The sequence below is a fragment of the Balearica regulorum genome, chromosome 21, assembly GCF_011004875.1.
Source record: "Balearica regulorum gibbericeps isolate bBalReg1 chromosome 21, bBalReg1.pri, whole genome shotgun sequence".
NCBI lineage: Eukaryota > Metazoa > Chordata > Aves > Gruiformes > Gruidae > Balearica > Balearica regulorum.
In genome coordinates this window covers 9,193,048-9,214,772 of record NC_046204.1, presented here as the reverse complement: position 1 = coordinate 9,214,772, position 21,725 = coordinate 9,193,048, and the positions used below count along the sequence as shown (strand labels likewise).

General features: G+C 49.4%; 1 protein-coding gene across 5 annotated transcripts in view; it reads right to left on the bottom strand.

Annotated features, from left to right (window-relative positions):
- Window positions 1-821: 821 nt before the first annotated feature.
- The window catches only part of EPHB2 (EPH receptor B2), a 130,596-nt gene continuing 109,692 nt past the window's right edge, over window positions 822-21,725 (bottom strand). For 2 of the 5 annotated variants that reach the window (XM_075773062.1, XM_075773061.1), the window contains exons 7-16: window positions 18,317-18,479; window positions 17,539-17,647; window positions 17,233-17,348; window positions 14,668-14,790; window positions 13,999-14,246; window positions 13,097-13,312; window positions 10,052-10,201; window positions 4,991-5,184; window positions 4,141-4,296; window positions 894-1,135 (exon numbers count right to left, since the gene is read on the bottom strand). In XM_075773062.1, the coding sequence (XP_075629177.1) occupies window positions 1,027-1,135; window positions 4,141-4,296; window positions 4,991-5,184; window positions 10,052-10,201; window positions 13,097-13,312; window positions 13,999-14,246; window positions 14,668-14,790; window positions 17,233-17,348; window positions 17,539-17,647; window positions 18,317-18,479 (1,584 nt within the window). In that variant the 3' untranslated portion in view covers window positions 894-1,026. Of the gene's footprint in view, window positions 1,136-4,140; window positions 4,297-4,990; window positions 5,185-10,051; window positions 10,202-13,096; window positions 13,313-13,998; window positions 14,247-14,667; window positions 14,791-17,232; window positions 17,349-17,538; window positions 17,648-18,316; window positions 18,480-21,725 lie in introns of all 5 variants that reach the window. The other 3 variants (XM_075773059.1, XM_075773060.1, XM_075773058.1) reach the window with 3 other exon arrangements.

The window sequence follows — 21,725 nt, the reverse complement described above, 5'->3', positions numbered from 1 at the left end:
AAAAAAAACCCCAACCAACCAAAATTTTCCAACCCCAAACTCACAAACTGGTGTTAACAAAACAAGGTAAAAGGACAAATCTCCCAACAATGACAACTGAAAAATAAAGGTACACATCAGCATTTGTAATCAAAAACTACTACATACTGTACTTGGGAAGTCTTCTGGGAAAAGATCATTGGCATCTAGTGAGGACATCACTAAAAGTCTTGTGCATATGATATGTATGAGACAATGATGCCATTGGAGGGTGGATGGACGGACCCTTAGGAAACTGTCACTCACAAAACTGTTCCATGACAAGAGAAAATAAGAGATGTAAAAAGGATTGGTTTTCCCCATCCCCACCCCCCCCAAGCGTTACAGATTCCTTCTCATTTGTTGGAAACAGCCTCTTCTAGTCTCAGTTTGTTTGTTTTTTTTAAAAAAAAGTCTTCGGCTTTTGAAGAAGTCCATCAATTTCTGAGATGCACTTGGTTCCACAGCACCAAAGAGCTTCAGCTCTCTCTCCCCTTTGATTTGCTAACAGGGGCTTTCGGGAAGGACTGCTGGCTGCAGGACATTCCCAGAGCCACCATCCCACATGAGAAGGAGAAGTGCTTCTCGACACCTTTCTTTGCATTCATCTTCTTGAAAAAGTCTCATTGCTCCAGAGGTGTCTGGGCCCAGCTGCAGCAGCCTTGTGCAAGAGGAAATAGATGAAGCTGCTCTTTTCTCTTCCTTTGGAGACTCCCATTGGTCTTGGAGCCCTTTTCAAGAATGCAATTGCTTTATTATTATTTAAAAATATTTCATTGTGTTTTTTTTTCAAAATAGTTGTCTTTTTTGTTCCCTTTTTCCATTGCTTAAATTCTAGAAGCTCTTGGCGACTTCTCATTATTATGACAGGGTGTTTCTTCCTGTTGCCATGATCCTCAGGGCAGCTGCCTGTCTCTGGTCCATGCAGAACACTCAAGAACTGGAGCTTGGACATACAGGGGCAAAGGGGAGCAGGGCCTCAAGGAAGAGGAGTAGGACACGTACCTATCAAACCTCCACAGACTGAATTTGGTTCATCTGTGCTCTCATCACCTGGATACTGTTCAGAATTTTCTTCTGGTGTCCTGCTAAAGTGACCCCAACTCGCAGAATGTCCCTTTGGGAGGAAAAGAAACAAACACTGCATAAATATCAGAAGACATTTTCTCACAGCAGAACAAGCCTGTGTATGAGCGTCGCCCTGGACCGTGGTGTGTAGGGAGCTGAACTCTCCACAGATGTATTCCATGAATGCAACAAATGCACGCAAACTTGATGAAACCTCCACGGTTTCTCTTTGACTCTCTCCTGCTTCATCTCCCAGTCTTTGCATTTACTACCTACCTGCAGCACCCCCAGAGCACTGGAAGCCTCAATAGAGTGTGAAATCGAATACCACAGGCTCTGCTCACTGCTTGTAATTGAATTTGCCATAGGTTTTCTACCCTTGTATCGTTTTTCTTTCATTGCACGTGTGCATTATCTCTCTCATTTTGTGACACAGTAACCCATTTTTTCCATCCCTGGAGATATATGAACAGGATGTGCTACACCCTCATCAGCGTGAATCTCACTCCCCCTGTGCAGATCATGGCTGTTCTTGCTACTTTTGCTTTGATCTGTTGAGGCCATGAAGTGATAAACTTTTGCTAGTTATCCTCTTTGCTATATCACGGCAATCTAGTGTTTGCATTGCTTCTATTTTTTATAACTATTAGGCATTTGGGAAAATTAACGGTCATGCCAAGAGCATCAGTGTGACTCTGCATTGGTCCCATCTGTGATCACTCCAGCTGAGTTTGCTACTCATCTCTCATTTGGTGGATAAACCTCAGTCATGAATTCTGATCAGGGAACGGATGGCATTCATGTGACATGACCCATACCTGACTCTAAGGATTTTTAGTTGCCTTTTTTGCCTTCCTTGAGTGTTAGGAACAGAGTTTTAAGAAGCAGCGTGGCAAAACCCTTGCCTGTTTTAGAGTGGGAGTCAATGGGCAAAGAAGGGTAAACAGGAGCTCCAAGGAAAGGTGGAGAAACATCCTCTAGCACGAGCGGCACATGAGCCTGTATGTTTGCTTTAGAGCTTGCTTTGACCTTGTCTCTCTGGTCAAACAAAATGAGCATGAAGAAGGAAAGCTGAGCATGGGGATATGCCACAGATTTACATATTCTAGCTGGTGGTAACTGATTGGAGACCACCATTGGAGCAGGCTTCAGCCCGTACCCTCTGAGATCGGTGTGAGAGCAAACGTCCAAGACACAGTTTTGCTGCCGCCCAGACTCCTGCACAGCAAAGCAACTGGAAACCTGCTGGCACACTGCACAACTCTGGCACCCAGGACAGTCTTCTTCACAGTGACTGTTTTTCTTAGTGCGAGGGCTTTCCATTCCCTCCTCTGCCTCAGCCAGATGCACTGAGCTAAGGAATTTTCCTCCTTGGATGAGACTGGCATTTTGACTTTTGCTTTTGTTCTGATTGGGAACAAAGCCCAAAGTCTTCACTCATGTCTGTAAACCAGATTAAGACTCTGGTCCTGCACAGCCTTGTGCTTCCTAAGCTTTCTGCCCCGGACATAGGTCCTTCGGTGGCCCAGGTGTCCTGGCCTCCAGACAAACCAGTGAGAAACCTTTCAAGTAGTTCAGTATTGAAACCATGTGGATTTGGTGAAATGAAGCAGTCTTCAGTAAACATTTACACTTTGCTGGCTATCCAAATTTGAAGAAAACAGTGTCTCATCGCAATTCAGCTCCACTTATAAGATTACCTACTTCTGCAAAGACCAGTGAACGTTAGAAGGTGGTTTCAAGTAATGTTGCAGCATGATTTCTCAAGGAAAAAGGACTTGAAGCAGGTGAGAAACGTGGAAGGGAGGTTTGTCAAAACTGGTGGGGACATGAGCTGAGAATACCCTTGTGATTGAGATGAAGGCACTCGGAGAAGATTTGGAAGACATTGTGAGGGACATGGTAAGGAATTGGGAGAAGTGGCATTTAAGGGACACTGAGCATGTCCATGAAAAAAGAGACTTCATTAGCTGGACTGCCTGCAGAACTGTTTGCTGTTACATATATTGCAAATAGCACAACCTAGGCAGGGTTGGTTATGGTGCAGGTGTGATGTCCCACTTTGGCCAAAGTTCTTCCCTATCCTTCAGATTTTATGGAACCTCTTTCTGTTGTACAAACACAGCCTAGAGAGTGCCAAAATCATCCCTAGGGCCTTGGGGTTGTACCACAGGTATGCTAAAACAGTCAGAATTGCCATGTGAATTTCCTGGCAGCAAGTAAGAACAAAAAGCCAGAAAAGCTCAGTTTGGTTGTTTGTGTGAAAGGATTCTGATTCACTGGTAGATTTAAAGTCTGGAATTAGGCACCAAATCCAAAAACCTTCCTGGTTATCAGGCACAGACATTGCAGCACTTACAGATGGCTTTAATGCTTGGCGCTTTCTTAGGCAGGGTTTCTAAAGCTAACTGCAACCAACCACAACTCTTTCACCAGAGGCATCAAAGCCCCAGCTAGCCCCAAGGGACTTCAAAAACTACCACAAATGGATCTCAGCTGCCTACTTTCTCTGAAGAACTTGCTAAGATTTTGCCACCGAGGGATGTTTTTAGTGGATGCAGGACAATTCAGAACAAACTTGAAACCATCTGGACTTTCAGAGGCCTTTCTTAGGCAGAAATTTGCTTGCAGCATGTTTGTCTCCATTGCCAATACACCATACATCCAAGAGGACTGTGGAGTCTAAAAGTGCTCAAGTGGCTGGAGAATTGTCTGATGCTGGTCTGAAATCTCCATTTGCTCCATGTTGGGGTTTTGGAGACCCTTGTGGGGGTTTTCGTTTTCACAGTGGGGGCATGCAGCATGACAGTGTGGAAATGAATTCTGCAGATACAGAACGACAGACAGACACACAGTCTGGAGACAAGACAGAGCCTGCAGAACAGAGTAGTTCTGCAGAAAGTGAACAGACTAAAAGTGAATCCACAAAGCAGAAATTCTAGAAAAAGTAAAACTACATCATGTGAAAATAAAAACTAATTCAATAACAACCAATTGTTGTTAAACTACTGAGGCTTTTCCTTGTGCTTTGGGACTAGAAGCCTGGGCACTTACTCTACAGTCATCTGAGATACTACGTCAAAGGTGGTGAAACCAGCACTGGCAAAGCTCTCCTTGTACTGGCTCATCTTGATGGCATCCAGCCATTCATCCACAGTGTTGAAGCTGGTGTAATCCGGGATTGTGCGGTCAAGTAGGGGGAGGTTCATCCTGAAACAGAAATGGGGAATGAGCAGAACAAATGGTGGCAAGCATGTGTATTTCTGTACCCTCCATCAGCTGGAGGGACCTGGACCAGCATCATTCACAGTGCCTGCACTGCACCGTATTAAGAAGTACCACCCAGAAAGCACTCTATTCAACTGATGGAAGGACTGTGCAGAGCATCAGAGAAGTCTTTCTGGATCAGTCCATACGGAGAGGTAGGAGCCATCAACAATGATGGGATGCAGCTCTAAAATCCTGGCTGCACAAGGGAAGAAAGTGCAGTCTCATCATGGGGCCAGCGCTTCCCACAAGTTGGTGTATCCCCACCCAGTCCAGGGAAACATCATACTGCCTAACGAGGCTTTATTTGCCTCCACTGCGTATGAGATTGGACTACCAAAGCAGCAACAACCATCCAGCAATCATGTGTACATGAAACCAAGAAGCTCCTCTAACTGTGCAGAGTACACCACCCAACGCAATGAGCTGTTCACCAGATCTAACCTGTCCAAGGAGAGGGATCAGAGTGACCTTGACATCTTTTAATGCCCTTCCTACAAAGGACCAAATAACACGGGCCAAGCTGCCTCTAAAACAGCTCGCCTAGAGACAGGCAAGGATGGTGCCCACCAGGACACAAAGGACAGCAGATCTGCAAATAGAAGCCAAAGGACAAGAGTAAGACAGAGATACATACCCAGAGGAAAGAGGTGCCATGGCTTTCAGGCTGTTAGGATTTCGGATCATTTTATCTAAGGTGTTGACAATTTGCCCAAATTTGGGTCTATGGTTTCGATCCTTCTGCCAACAGTCAAGCATCAGCTGGTGCAGGGCGTTTGGACAATCCATCGGCGGTGGCAGCCGATAGTCCTGCTCAATAGCATTTATCACCTGCAAGAGGAGAAACAAAGATCAATGCAGTGGCAATAAAACCTATTTAATTTATAATGTTCTTTTTCTTGGATCCTGAGGGTGACTGGCACGGCCAACCATACCACAACGGGGCTGCTCTGCCTACACTTACTGCTGCCTGTCATCTCAGCCGCCTATTCTTGTAGCAACGCACCACTCTAACTCCCAGCCCCCTGCACGTCGTCCTGTAAGGCGATGCCAGCCTTGCTCAGCCGACACCCAGCCGTGCTGACTACTTGTGATGAGTCATGCCCATCAGTCTCCCAGTCTGGGAAAAGACAGCATCCCTGCTACCTTGACAAGGATGTGTGAGCCCGCAGCTCTAGGCATAAGGTGACTCAAAAAGAAGGGTTCATGTTTTCAGACAGGTACACAGCACAATGCAACAGCTCACTGAGAGGAGAACATCCCTTCCAGTGAAGGGTCTGCTCATGAGTTACAGACAGGGGAAGATGCCTCTGTGTTTTCACAGAATCATAGAATGGTTTGTGTTGGAAAGGACCTCACAGCCCATCCAGTTCCAACCCCCCTGCCATGGGCAGGGACACCCTCCACTAGCCCAGGTTGCCCAAAGCCCCATCCAGCCTGGCCTTGAACACTTCCAGGGATGGGGCTTCTCTGGGCATCCTGTTCCAGTGCCTCATCACCCTTATAGGGAAGAATTTCTTCCCAATATCTAATCTAAATCTACCCTCTTTTAGTTTAAAGCCATGCCCCTTTGTCCTGTCACTCCCTGCCCTTGTAAACAGTCCCTCTCCAGCTTTCCTGTAGGCCCCTTTAGGGACTAGAAGGTGCTATTAAGGTCTCCCTGGAGACTCTTCCTTCCTTCAGTGGTGCTTTCCGCTCCTGCCAGCAACCTAGCCCTTCCAGGTGACAGTGTCACACCACAGGACAGGGCTGGATGTGCCGAGCCAGCAGTAAGAGCTGATCACCCTACAGTCCTGTGTATGTGCAAACTGAAGCACAGAGCAGGAAGGATCAAGATCTTGGCCAGTAGAGCCAGGCACAGGAGAACTTTGCTGCAGCATGCAGAGAAGGGTTGCAGCACACCTTGCCTAAGCCACGCTGCAGCTCTGTGGGCGTGAAGGCTTTGGCTGCTGCCTGTTTGGTCTCTCCTTATTGCACCACACCACCTGGGAAAATGCCTGGTCTTGCACTGTTCAGTGGAAACAGCACATGCACAAGGGTTAGGGGATCTTCTTCAAGGGGAACCCCATCTCCCTGTCACTCTGCACCTGTAGCCCTCCATCCTCTCCTGGGTAATCAAGGAGCATGGAACTCCACGGCTTCTTCCAGGGCCCTATGTGACAGGCAGGCTTCTCCTGCCTTCTTGGCCTTATGCATCCTATGCTCATACACACAGCACGGGCAATGAAAGGCAAGCAGAAGGAGCCTTGGAAACTAGAAACAGGCTTGTGCATGGCAGTGAAAACCAGAAGTGAGGATCAAAACCAGAACTGAGGATACTGCAGTAACTGAAATCAGGAGCAGCATTTTGAAATGACCAACTCTCCACAGAGATGATAAAAATGGGGAGGGAGATTGAGAGAACCTCCCTCAGGGATCTGGTGGAAGGACCTCGATGTCTCTGGCTATTCTCACCATGTGATCATGGCTGCCATTGCTTTGTCCAGCCATGTCTTGCATACTTCCAAGGGCAGAAATCTGTCTGGTGGGCTAGCCCATGGCTGTACCGCCTTCCTGAGGAAGGACTAGCCATACCCATACCGCAGCATGATGAATACACTTCTGAGCAGGAAGGCTGCATAGAGAAAATCGAGGACACTGCAGTTGGGATTGGGAGAGCAGCAGGGAAGGTTGGTAGAGAGGAGACACCGGAGGTGCTGTGGCAGTAGAAGGCTGCTGCTGCAAGGGAGGGTAGGTGGCAGATCCATGCCAAGCAGTTCAGGGTGTGAGGTGGGGCATCTGACAGGGTCTAAAGGACTGTGGCTTCAGGCAGAGAATGGATTGGGAGGGTGCTCTAGACACTGAATCGTGTGGCCAAGGTGCTGGGCAGACTGACCCGAGACAGATGGGGCTGGCACCGCTGCTGCCAAAGTGCACCAGATGGAAGGAGTCCTCCCTCCCCTCTGCCCCCCTGGCTGGACATGACGGTGCCCCACCAGGCCTGTGAAGGTCCAACCTGATGGCTGGTGTGCTTTGTGCAGCTCTTGCCTCCTGTTCAGGGATCGTCCCAAGAGGTGCAAGCTGTCCCCTCCCCCAGCTCTCTGGATGGCAGATCTACCCGAGACAGAAGGGAGGGGAAGCACAGCGGGGGGAGCAGGGCTGGGGAGGATCATCACAAAAGCATCACGTGCTCATCTCTGGCATGGACCAAATGGTTTCCCAACAAGCCACCCACCTTGCTGCCAGCAGACGCATCCAGCGAGGGAGCACTGGCAGCACTCCCCGTCTCCTCTCCCCCCCCAGCCTCCCCAGGTGCTCACACCCCGGGGTCAGGAGGCTAATCTGCAGCAAATATCCACCACACGCTCATTTGTAGGGAGGACCAGCTGCAATTAAGTGGTGACAGCTTCTGGGGCACAATGTCCTGCAGCAGAAGAAGGGGAAGAGGCTGGGGACGAGCACGGGCTCTGCCATCCCCGCTGGCTGGATCCGTGCTGCCGCAGCACAGGGGTTGTGGCAGGAGAAGCCAGTGAGGGAGGAAGGCCAGGGGAGGAGGACAAGGGAGGGAGATGGCAGAAGGCTATGTGTACAGAGGGATGCTGAGGCAAGGAAGACATTGACACCTGGCTGTAGGAAATGCTCGAAACTGCAGGCAATAATGAAGCCTTAATGGAAAGGAATTATCCTGTCTGAGAAGGGCATGCCCCGGGCTCCCTTCCCTTTAGGCTCAAACAGTTGATGCAAAGACTCTTCTGGTATGGCAGGAGCTGGGGCAAGGCCACAAACAGCCAAAGATGCTACGATATCATCTATCTGCTCCAGGTGTGGGGACTCACTTGAATAAATTCCACACCAGGCACTAGGGAGCAAATTGTCCCACTCTGGAGAAACCTGACATGGAATGGATGGAGTTATATTGACTTGAAAAATGTCTGATTTGCCATTGGGGCAGGAGGAGTTGTGGGAGTCAGGTGGGAGCTTGGCTCTGCCCTGTAAGGCAGTTTTTTTTCTGGAACCCACAGGATGATGGAGATGGAGGTGGCAGTCTGAAGGCTTCCAATGGACTGCCCAGAGGCAGCTCTGAAACAAGCTGGAAGCCAGGCAGATGCTGTAACATGCAGGTTTGCAAGATCCAGGCTTGCAGCAGAGGAGGAGGACAAGCCTTCTGCACACCAAGGGTCTACCCAGGACCTTGGTGTTAGATCCTGAGGGTTCACGAGATGAAGACTGCGTGAACAGGAATAGTGTGGCCAGCAGGAGTAGGGATGTGGTCGTCCCCCTGTACTTGGCACTTGTGAGGCTGCACCTCGAGTATTGTGTTCAGTTTTGGGCCCCTCAGTACAAGAAGGACATTGAACTGCTGAAGCATGTCCAGAGAAGGGCAATGAAGTGGTGAAGGATCTGGTGAACAAGTCTGACAAGGAGCAGCTGAGGGAACTGAGATTGTTTAGTCTGGAGAAGAGGAGGTTGAGGGGAGACCTTATTGCTCTCTACAACTACCTGAAAGGAGGTTGTAGTGAGGTGGGTGTTGGTCTCTTCTCCCAAGTAACAAGTGATAGGACAAGAGGAAATGGCCTCAAGTTGTGTCAGGGGAGGTTTAGATTGGATATTAGGAAAAATTTCTCCACCAAAAGAGTAGTCAAGCATTGGAACAGGCTGCCCAGAGGGGTGGTGGAGTCACCATCCCTAGAGGTGTTCAAAAAACATGTAGACATGGCACTTCAGGACATGGTTTAGTAGACATGGTGGTGTTGGGTCGATGGTTGGACTTGATGATCTTAGAGGTCTTTTCCAACCTTAATGATTCTATGATTCTATGAAGAAGGGCAGCTCTTCAGAGAGACAATATTATAAGACACCTGGGAGCCCCACACCAAAGGGGTCTTGTAGATACACAAATGCAGGTGTAGCGCTCTGCATGGCACTCAGTGCCACTAGACGGATGAGCTTTGACCACCCAGGTCAATAGAAACAGGGAGAATGGCATTGCTATGGTGAAAGGTGTGGACTACAGCCACGGTCATCCTTGTATGGAGGCAAGGGCTTACGGAAACTGCCTGGGTCCCAGGGAGCAAGGAGCGCACATAACAGTTCCACCTGAATTAGAGAAGAGTCATAAAATATTTAAAATTAAGCATGTTCTGAAATACCGTGTGGTTTTGACTTCTAGCTGCGTACAAGCTGCTTGGATTCTTACACACCACAGTGCAAGTTTGCCATGGGAGACTTAATGACCATCTAGTGGAATATGTCCTTGACCATGGCAGGGGGTTAGACTACATGGTCTTTAAAGGTCCCTTCCAACCCAAACCATTCCGTGACTCTGTAACAAACTTTCACCAAATGCCTGTGGTCTCCTACACATGAAGATCTGCCTGCTTCTCCAAGAGCTCTCTGGTCAGTGTCAGCATTTTGTTTTCAACCCGCCTGCTCCCTTTCCTCCTGGGCATCTGTCTATCCCTGAGGGTGCTCACATTAACCCTGTCCTACTGCAGTGGGTGTTGTACAGTCCCTAAGCTCTGCCACAGTAGCACAATGGGACCAGAACAAAAGCCAAAGTTATCCCCATTACTTTTTCCAAATGTGTTGACCTTGAACACATCTCCTATGACAGAGAAGGCTCCAGATATGCCACAGGCTGGGTCTAGCTGCAGCCATGCTTTGGCCTTGCAATGCTCCCAATTTCAGTGTTTCTGCTCCTTGTTTCTTAACCACTCACATCTTGATTGGTCATATCCCAGTAAGGCCGCTCGCCATATGACATCACCTCCCACATGACTATTCCATAGCTCCACACATCACTGGCCGATGTGAATTTTCGGTACTGAATTGCCTCCGGTGCTGTCCACCGTATTGGGATCTTCCCACCCTGCAGGAAAACACCAGAGAGGATGGTAACAGAGACAGCAAGAGTAACTGAAAAAGACAAGTGTCCAAAATATTCATCTCCAATATGCTGGTGAAATCCTAGAAGGAAGGGACCACAGGACAATCCCTAACATCAGGGAGGCTGTGGCTTGTCCAGCCAAGTCTGGGAAACCTTCAAGGATGATGATCCCCTCCCTGATTTGGTGACCTGTCCCAGGGCTGCACCACCCTCTTGGGGAAGCACCTTTTCCTGGTATTCACCTTGACCCTCCCAAGGCACAGTTTCTGCCCCTTATTGTATCATCTAGTACCACTGCAAAGGGTTTGGCTCTGTCTTCTTCATAACTGCCCTTCACGTACTGCAGGTCACTTACAGATCTCCCCTCAGCCTCCTCTTCATCATATTAAACAAGCCTAGCTCCTTCCACCTGCCTACTGCTACAGCAATCTTCGGCATGACAAAACGCCCATTGTGCTAGTAGGGTCTTCTGTAGAAAAATGAATGGCTATGAATGTAGAAAAATCCAAACTGATCCCCTCTGAGTCTCCCTCTATCCTTTTGCTATCACCTAGCTATCTCCAGAGCAGAATAAAAGGAATTAGAACACCTTCTTCAGCTTTCTACACGTGTAGACTCTTTGAAGTCAGTGATACATCATCCTCTCGAGCTGAAGTCCTTGTGTGTCAGTCTGTTTGTTGATATATACATTATCCAGCAGTTTTTGATCCTGCCCATTTCTGGAGACAGGCGGAGTGAACATCCTCTTTAGTGTGGCATGCTTGGTAACTGGTGGGAAATGAGATGGACTGGGTGGGCACTGGGGTCTCTGTGATCCTGCCGGGCAACAGCAGCTCTGGAGAAATCAGGACTCTCCACTCCCATAGAGGAGTTATGCACAGAAGTGCACAAGAGTGGCGTACACAGCATGGGGCCACAGGGATCACAACGCTCTGCTTAAGCCCTTACAACCTCCTGATCTTCCACCAGGGTCTTTCGACTTGAGCCATTCACAACTCAAGTGACCTTCTGAAGGAAAAATCTTCCCCTGTGCTGGAAAATAAGCAAAGTCTGCATTTTGTGGTTGTGAGAAGATTAAGGAACATTATATTTTGTCACTGAATAACTACCATGTCTTATTAATGGTTTCCTAGGGCTTAATAGCACTCAGACCCTAGACATGCTAGAAGAATGAAAAAAAAGTTAATGTTCCTTAATCTCACAGCCACAAACCTCAGACAAAATATTTTGTTTTCTACAAAAGGGGGAGACGAAGCATTCCATACCAAACATGATGTCCTCTCCACCAGGCATACTCTTAACAGAGCTCCTGACAAGCAGTGAATGTAAAAAATAGATAAAAAAGAAGTCCTAAAGCAGAAATTGCAGGCTGGGTATATTTGGAGGATCCTCATGGGAACTCACTTCAGTGAGACCTCCCACCTCTCTGGTGATCTGACCCAGAGCTTCACCACCCTGTTGGAGAAGGAGATTTTCTGAAGGTCCAGCATGAATCTCCCAAGCCATAGCTTGTGGCTGTTGTCCAACCATGGACACAAGGCCTCTGGGATAAGTATAATTAAAAACATTCATGCATATTGGGACATTTGAGGATGGTGCATTTTGAAGAGGAAGATACTATTACTTCTGGTACTCTGTTATAGCAGGTGCACATATTCTATGGGTATAGATGGTATACGTCCCGCTACAGTGCCCATAGTTCAAGAAGAATAAATTAAAGATGACAGAGAGAAAACCTACAGGAACTATAACAGGAACAGAAACAGTATTAAACACCAGGAGCTCCCATGTACTTAACAAAAAGAAAGTTAATTGGGTGTAAGGATCGTGTTGTGAAAAATACACATTGCTAGTGTTTCTAAAAGCCAGAGAATGATTGTACGAGATCGAATGGTTGATGTCTGAAGCTATGCAAATTCAGATGAGAATAGAAGTGCACAATTTTAGGTGTTAGGTATTCAACTACTGTTCACTAAGAGTTATGCCAGACATCACTGGCAGCTTCAAATGATCTGGGAGAGATGACTTCCTACAGATCATGCCCCAGCTTTATCAACACTTATTTCCAAGAAGTCCTGTCATAGGCATTATCTGTAGGCATTGATCCTGTAGCATCAATGTAGGGCAATACGGTCTGCCTTTGCAAACAACGGTATCTGTGACAACTCCTGGCTGCGACAAAGTCTTCCAATTATCTTTTAGTCCCAGTGCATGTTCCGTAGCCTGAGATGGACCACGAGTCTCAGTAGTGCTTGTGTCACTGGCACCGTGGCGTTCCTGGGAAGCTGTTACATGATCATGAAGCCATTTCTGGGACTGTTTCTCTGTCAAATTCAGACAGACTCTCTGGGAGATCAGTATCTAATGCTGCAGGGCTTCACCCAGCATGTATCCATGCTTCAGTCTGTTGTTCTGGGCTGAGCCCTTGACATGACATGAGGAAGGATCATGGACTCCCGGAGAGCAGGGCAGCACGACTGGACAGGGATGGTAAAACACCCCGAGACTTGCTGCACTGGCAACAGATCTGTCAGGGCAGCATCTTGGAGGACCCCCAGCTGGGTGGGTATAACGCATCATCCCAGCTAAGGGCTTTATCAGGGACATGAATATGTTTGCAGACATGTTTAGAAGAAGGCTCAGTTATACACAAGAATGACTGTAGGGTCCATCAACAGCCACTGGACAATTGGATAGGACTTTGCAAGAGAAAATCTTGGTTCATTTAATTAGTCTTTCCCATTTGGCACCTTATTTCCGTTGTTGGCACCCTGAAAAAGCGCTCCCCACGTCAAGGGGGTATCTCCCCCCTTTCCTCTCTCTCCCTGACTCCTTCCTTCATCACCCAGCCCTCCCGCTCTGGAAGAGCAGCTTTACCAGTGCACTGGTGTAGGTGGGATCAGAGGTGTCGTCCTCCAGAAAACGCGAGAGGCCGAAGTCAGACACTTTGCAGACCAGATTGCTGTTCACCAGGATGTTGCGGGCAGCCAGGTCCCGGTGCACGTAGTTCATATCGGCCAGGTACTTCATGCCTGCTGCGATGCCCCGCAACATGCCCACCAGCTGGATCACTGTGAACTGCCCGTCGTTTTGCTTACGGGAAGAGAGGGAAAGAGTCCATATGAGAGGAGCAAATTCACAGCCCACCATGGTCAGGCAAACAGCCAGTAGCCTCTTTCTACACTGCATGTCAAGACACAGCTATGCTCCAAGTACGTACGTTCCCTCTCAAAGCAAAAGGGTGGAAGTGGAGAGCTCACAGGGGCTGGAAGTCACGCTCACACACCCCGTGGCATCACTACCATAGCTGCTGTCATCCAAAGGTGGTAGATCTGCCACACTTTACACAGGAGGGTTCAGGAGGGGCAGTCTACTCCTATTAAGCAGGTTATCTCCCTTCAACAAAGTGAATCATCCATTTCAAACTCAGCCCTACCAATAGGCAGAGCAGCTGGAGGTGAAGTCCTGCTGTGTTAAAGCTACACCAGACTGTCCCTCCATGTCCACAGAGGCAGAGTTCATAAATGCATCTGTGGGCACGCATACAGGCAGGCACAGCCTTTCACTAACATGAGTGCACACACACGTAACAGATGACAGCCTTGGTGCCACCTCTGTTCTTGAGGCACAGATCTCTGGACAATGCAGCAGCTGCCGCAGTGCGGGGATGCTGGGCAATGGAGGGCACTGCTGTGCTGGCACAGGGAAAGGAACCTTCCCTCCAGTTCTCCTCCAGCCCAACACACTTTCTGGGGCTGCATGCTCCTGGGATCTCATACCCGCAAGAAGGAATCCAGTGAGCCATTCTCCATGAACTCAGTAATGATCATGACTGGTGAACTCTTGGTCACCACCCCCTCCAGGTGGATGACGTTGGGGTGGTCAAACTGGCCCATGATGCTGGCTTCGCTCAGGAAGTCCCGTCTCTGCTTCTCCGTGTAACCAGACTTCAGGGTCTTGATGGCCACAAAGATCTCTCTTTTGCCAGGAAGCTTGAGATGCCCACTGCACACCTCACCAAACTCTCCTGTGAACAGAGGGAAACAGGTAGGGATTGTCAGGCTCCAACCTCTGCCTTTCTCCCCAAGGGACCCCGCTCCCACGGGCTCCAGCTGTGCCCGCCCTGCGTGCCCCTGGGCCGACCACCCACCATCTGCTCTGTGCTTCCTCCCTCACTCCACACCAAAGACCTCCCTTCAGGTGGACTCCTCATTGGACTCATCACTGGACACTAGATGCACATGGGAAGTCCTTGTCTCCAGCACCGGATGTATTTACTCCTCCAGCACTGGACAACCTTGCTCCTGCTAGTCCAGGCTGGGGCCAAGTGTGAGACCTTCCTGACACTAGTCTTCCCAGTACATGTCAGGCTAAATCCTCACCAAAGCCTGAACCCACAAAGGAAACTGTGCTGCTGAGGGCCAGGCAGACATTCACAATTTACCTACCCGCCCCGATCACCTGCTCGATTTTGACACAAGAGATATCAATTTCTTTTGCAAATTCCCTGACGGCCTCATTGGGATCCTCGTAGGTGAATGGATCAATATAAATCTTCATCCCTGGAGTCACTGCATAAAGGTGAAGGAGAGAGTCAGACAGACAGATGCAAATGGAACGACTGATGGCTGACATCGAGGAAAAGATAAACCCATTGTGTGAGGGTCTTTTTGACCTCAGCAAATTGCATAATCAGGGGCATGAAGCAGACACAGCAAAGCAGTTTGAGAAAGAACATGCAGAGCCACATTTGTACAGGACTACTGAAACTGGATTCTAATGAATATTGGCCCATAAGACATCGTTGGGGCAGTGGAGGGCTACATCGTTAGCTAGGACTGCACACTGTGACCACGGAGAACCACGCATCCTCTGGAGCAGGATTCGGCTTTAGCAGATCCAGAGGAAAAGCAAGAGAAGCATTTGTTCTCGGGAGATGGTGCATAGGCACACCGATGTCACACCAAGCTCATCATGCTGCAACTCTGCAAGAGGACCATTTGTAGAGACTGCAGCTCTGCCCCACTGGCCACCTCTGCGTGTTGCTTCCACCTCAGCACACCATCCCATCAGAGGCATGGGAACGTGGAGGAGGAGACCTGGGCGCAGCACTCAGGACAGGAGATGGTGAAGGTCTGCCTTGGGGTGTAAACTGAGGCACATGCTGCTCTTGACTCTCTACATGGAGATCTATAGGGGAGGCAGCTCTAGGTGCTTGGCACTACTGACGCAGCCACCAAGCCAGACTGACTCCTCCATGGGGGGCTGTGACCCTTCCGGGGGCAGTGCAAGCAGGACAGACAGTCCAGTCTGCCCCCTGTTCTTCTGACAGGTAACCCTGCCTGCGCTGGGTTCCCTCTTGGTAGCCTCAACACGGTCAAGACAAGCTGTAGGAGACACTGGGGACATTGCAAAAGCCAAGCTCTTCCTGCTAGGCAGACCAGAAGACACAGTGATATGCTTATGTGAAAGGCAATGGCCATGGGACTGCTGATGCTGCATCACACGCTACGTACATCGTGGGACAGCTCTTACTTGCGCTCCTGCAGCTCTCCCCTTTCTATACTCCTTTCGCTGGCCTCTGGCTTGCCCCAAAATTGGGGGTATTTGGAAAGCAGAGCTCACAGCCCATTAGATAGGGAGCCCAAGACAGAACCAGAGGCACAACTCCCAGTTCCACATGTAGTATGCTGGTAGGATTCAGGAGAGTTGCTGCAACGCTTACAGGGCTTACAGGCTCCCCGCGCCTTGGCAATTTGCTAAGCATAGTCTGTAGCCTCTCGCCAGCAATCGCTGCTGGGGAGCCGAGCAGGGACTGTGCCTTGAACTGGCATCTGCCATGACAATGTGGCTAAAAGGCACCCCAGGCCCGTTACCAGTTCATCTGCGTCCGGTGGCATCGAGCCTGTTCCAACAGGCACAGCTATTAATGCCATCCCAGCCTGAAGCTGTCATGTTATGCACCAGACCCTGGGACAAAGTGTGAAAGTATGTTTACACATGCAGCACGGACTGACAAACAACTGAGAGCTGCATTTACATAATCTTTCTCGAAGAGCGTCATTTTTCCTGGGAGGTTATAGCAACGCAGCCAGCATGCTGCTGCTCTGGCACAGAGCTGCAGTTCCATGGCCTGCCCTTTCGGAAATGTTTCCCAGGTAAATGCAGAAGCAACAGTGAGTCCTGTGCTGAAACACTACCGATGTTTTCCATTTTCTGAACAAGGCCCAGGTCTGCACAGGAACAAGGTATAAAAAGGACAGAAACCCTGAAGCTGCAAGTATAACACGAGGTAAATAACAACTGAGATTCGAACAAAGCAGGATTATAGCAACAGGTCTCTGGTGAGGGAGGAGAAAGGCATTTCAGAGGGCATGCAGCCAGGAGTTAATGAGGGGAAGGAAGATGCACTGGGGTGAGGCAGGGTGCGCAGGAGATCTGAGCAGGAATGCTGGATGTGAGGGAGTGTCTTGCAACACACAGGGAGGTTGGAAGAGGGAGGCTGCAAGAGACGGCATGTTATGTATTGTATTATATACCTATATATAGAGATATATCTCATATCTACTATGATTCTGGGAGCACTGGGATGGGCAAAGGCACCACAAGGTATGTGAGTTCCTGCAGAAAGGCAGCACTCTGCAGGACGTGGTAGGTGGGGAAAGGGGTCTCACTGCCGCCCACAAGCTGGGTAAAGCTCAGGAGCTGGAGTAGCAAGACAGTGTGGTGGCAGAAGAAGGTGAGGCTTCAGGAGCACGTGGAGGGATGTGTGTGGGATGTCACAGGGGTTTGTAAAGCACGCATGGGTGTTCACTGCATGGCTGGCACCAGACAGCAGCAGGTCTGGAGAGCATGGACTCTGTGAAGCAGAGCAGGGATCTGGATCATAGGGGACTGGTGGGGCATCTAGACAGCACGGAGGTCCTCCTGCCTGCACATGCACACGCCTGCCCAGCTTGGTGGCCTGAGCCCTCCCCGCACACCACAAGGAATGAGTGAACAGGAACACAAACCGAAAAGAGAGCGGACCCCCAGGCCTGGTGGGGGGCCGCGGTACGTACTGTGGCCACTGGTATAGTGCTGCAGCTTGTCGGTGTACTCAGAATCAGCACGCTCAAAGCCACGTCTTCTGGAAAGAAAGGGAGTCCTGAGCACCAGCATGAGTCCGTCAGGGCCAAGAGACACACTGCAGGGGCATCTCTTTCCTCCTTCACCTTCCTGTCCCCACCCGTCCCTCCCCTATCTCTGCCACCTCCTGCCTCCAGCTGCCACCCCCTTGCACAGCCCCAGCCCCGGGTCGTGCGCTCAGACTGACCTACCTGTTGCACACAATAACGATGACGACGACAGCAATGAGGAACACCAGCCCTGCCGCGGAGGAGCCAATGATGAGCGGCAGCTTCTCCTGGACACTGGTCTGGTACTCGGCTGGCATGCAAGGAAGAGGGAACGGGTTACTGTTGCACAGGACGGGTCTACACCAACAAGTCCATCAAGGTCAGAGCACGGCCCTGAACGCTGCCCACATTTGCATGGCTATTGCTAATGGGCTTCCTGCATGGTTTTGGTCCAGAACAACTACGGCTATCCGAGGCATGGCTCAGGTTGGCTATGACAAAGGATGTACTCACTAGGAAGATTGGATGGAGCTATCCCTTTTGGGTGAGAAAGTTTAGTCCCATGGATGCATGCTGTGCCTTGCTCCTTGGCCTCAGGGCCAGAAAACTGTCTTGGCCTGTTCTATTTAGCAGCACAAATTTAGAAAATAAAGACCCAGGTCTGCATTTGTCATCAACAGCTGTGCATGTGAAAATCATAAATTTCATTTCCTTTAAATCCAACTGAGTAGGCATGTCCCCATGCCAGAAAAGCTTGGCAGAAATTGGCCTAGATTACATGATTCCCTCATGGACCACCAAGTGCCCACACCTCTCTCCAGGTCTTGCCAGGTTGAATAAATACATGTGGCTCGTCAATGCACCCTTGAAGGGACTAACAGGAAGGGGACCAGCACTGCTGCCAGTGCACCTCCATCTTGTTCAAGTCTCTCTATACCCCGTGTCACCTTTATGCAGAAGCAGCTGAAGACACACTCACCTTCAGTCATGGTCTGGAAATACATCTTGCCACTATACCGGCCATATCCGGCCACAGTACGTGCCCGCACCTGGAAGACGTAGATGGTGCCAGCTTTGAGGTTTTGCACTGCCACAGTGTTGGTGGGGCTCTTCACTGTTGTCGAATTTAACTCACTCAGATCCTGCCAAGAAAATACAAATCTGTCATCAGAAAAATACGTCCAGAATCAGGCACTGCATTTCTAGGAGGAGGAAGCATGGGAGACCAGGGTAGCATGGGGGGGAGAGACCACCATGGGGAGACATGTCATTCTTGTGAGCCTGACTCCCAGCAGGGAGACACACAAGTAGGAATAGGAGTATAGACATCTCTGGGCTCCACCACCTCTCAGGAAAGTCTCTGATGTTAGCTAGAAACCTCAGACTGCTTTTCCAAGCCTTGAGCTCAATGGGGATGGGAACGGCTTCCCTCTTCTGTGCCCATTTTCCCTTAGCACTGTCCTCCTTCCTCACCTCCTCCTTCTGTGCCTGATCCAGCCTCAGCACCCTCTCCATTTGCTCTTCCCCATCTCCCTTTGCCAATGCCACAGGTAAAGCCCACCTGAACACAGGACTTTGGACCTCAGGAGAAGTACTGCTACCATCCCCCTGCCCAAGGCCTGCTTCACCAGGGACCATGGCTAGGTTTTCAAAGCTGGGGAACCAAAGAGCATATTTAAAAGTGACAATGAGACTACTTCCAAATTTTTGTCCTGTCCCTTGTCTGCAATTTTTCTAGCTGAGGACTTGAGCATCCATATCATAACAGTACAGACGGTATTGTGCTTGTGTAGGTGATGCATCCATTGCTGCCGTTAGTAATTGTGCCCCTAGCTGAGCATCCAGAAGCACGAGCGGATGGGCCAGGATCTCCTTGTGCTAGCCATGGTACAAGAGAACAGACAGTCCCTGTCCCTGCCCCAGGGACATGGAGAAACAGGTCAACAGAGGAGGATGAAAGACGGTACTGAATATGGTGCTTCTTATGATCAGGGCAAGGTGGCCAGGTGCCTGGCAGCCATGAAGTCCTGAAAGTCAGTGCAAAGCAGTGATATATGCAAACAGCAGGATGTTTCTGGAAAACAGAATAATCATAGAGAAGCCAAGCTGTGAATATGAGCCCCCATAAAAGGATGCACAGGCACCAATTTTTGACTCAAATTTCTGTAGTTATGTTGAAAGTGTTCATCCTTTCTGGTAATACCTCTAAGATGGCAGGTCAGGCTGCCTTGGCAGGATCACTGGTTAGAACAGATCAGCAGCTGACAGCTCAAAATCTGAGCTGGCAAGTTTACAAGTGAGTCCCTGAGATCTGCTAACTTCAAGCCACTGCAAAGGGCTCAGCAAGCTCCAGAACTTCCACCCCACACAGACTCACCAGCGAGGTGAGATAACCTCATGAGAAGTAAGCAGGGACTGGCAGAAAGAAGTCAGACACATAGTTTGTGCAATCCCATCAAGTGGGACTGAGGGTGTAATGAAGGGTCTGGCCTTTTGTCTCAGCTGTAAAACTTCGCTGGGGGGGCATGGAGGGATTTCTTCTTGTCCCATGCTAACATGAGATCAGAGTGAAACTTCCAGTAAGGAGCAAAGTATCCACTCCTCCTCACCAACTTCTTCTGCAGCGGACTCCTGAAGGACAGAGGGTATTGAAGGGGCAATCAGGCAGAAGGTCCCATCTTGTGATGAACCAAGGTTTCCCCAGACAATGGTGCAAGTTGTGCAGGATGTTGCTCTCTTGTGCTGCTTTGGCTACCTGCACGCAGCAGTGAAGCAGGAATCAAGGGAGAGTCTCCACTCAGCTTTGCACGCTCTTTGCCGAGAGGGTGCTATGTCCTCAGCCTCCTCCACTGCTGGAGCACAGGATGAGTCAGAGGTTGTCTTGCCCACCAATAAATGGTGGAGCTTGCCTCTGGGGGCAGCTGGTCTCCTTTCTTTTCCACTCTCCACATTGCTAGCCATCTGGTGACTTTGCTTTCATGTTCATCCATTTCTAAGAACAGCGCTGGTGCCTTCAGTGAGACGATCCTCTGCACAGCCAGAAGCCGTGGTACCAGCAACACGAAAGGCCCACAAAGAACAGTCATTCACTATGGGGCTCCATACAGCAAACCATGTTGAACCAATGTTCTCCTCATGTTCCTGGGAGAGCCTGGTGCTTTCTCAATTAGTCATCACGCTGGAGCAGAATTGCAAGTGCACTGGCATTTGCAAGATGGATTATACTCATGACCTGGGTTTGTTCAGACTATTTGCCTTGCAGCTGCAAAACAGCTGAAAGACAACTTTCATGGAGTTAATTTCTTCTTGTATTAAGCTTTTGATTGAGCAGTGCTCTGGTGTGGACGGCTGGTAAGAGAGTGGTCTGGCAGGAATGTGTTTCTCCAAGTGTGCAAACTCAGAGGCTTGGAAATGCTGATGGCACATCATTCTTCAGGGTAACGCAGAGCAGCTCTGCAAACGCCTGGGAGACCTCCAGTATTAACAGCATTCAGGAACAGTTTTCTCTTCTAAAAAATACATCATCAGTTTTGTCCATCTGGACTTGGTGCTGAAGGTGCCTGGGTATCACTGGGGCGTTTGGGAATTAGGCTAATGACAATGAAAAGCTCAAGTACAGATACACAGACAAGAGAGATCAAGAAAAGATGAGCACACAGAAAACTGATTGCCTCATTTGTCTGATCAGGCCTCAGCACCCCCTTGGACCTTTCCCAGGCAGGCTGGGAGAGAAATAGGTCAGGAAATGTTTATAGTGTTAGTGCTCAAGGGCTTGGATGAATCCTTCCAGGCCCTTGGATGGCACTAACACCACAGTTGTTTTAAAATCATTTGTCCAACTGTTTGAGGGAACCTTATCCCAGCTCCTGGAGGACTTTAAACTGAATGCAATGGCATGCTTACAAGTCGGTTTATAGCCTGGGAAACTGATGTCTGTCTGTCTCAGAAAGGCGTGCTCCTGCCGGCGCTCTCCTTTAATCCCAGACTGCCAGGAAAGAGCATTTTCATCTCTCCACCCTCCCTTATCAGACCTACTCTTCCCCCTTGGCATATTGCTCAGCCATCACCTCTCCAGCAATTCACTTCAAACATTTCTCCCCCTTCACCCCTCTGGGCTTCTCCAGTAGGTCCAGGGCATCCCAGGTGGTTTAAAGTCCAAATCCCTTTGCTGTTTCTCCCAGCTTGTTTTTTCCAGGGGTTTGGTGGTTGGTTTTTTCTTTTTCCCTGCTGATTTTGGTTTGCGTTTGGAAATCCTAATTCAAAATAACACCCTTCTTATTTTCTCATAGTTATGATTTTCAGCCCTTATCTGGCTCCCCTTCCCCTGAGCCAAATTTAAGCTGAAACCAAAGTCTGATCAACAGAGTTTCTAGACACATAGATAGCCT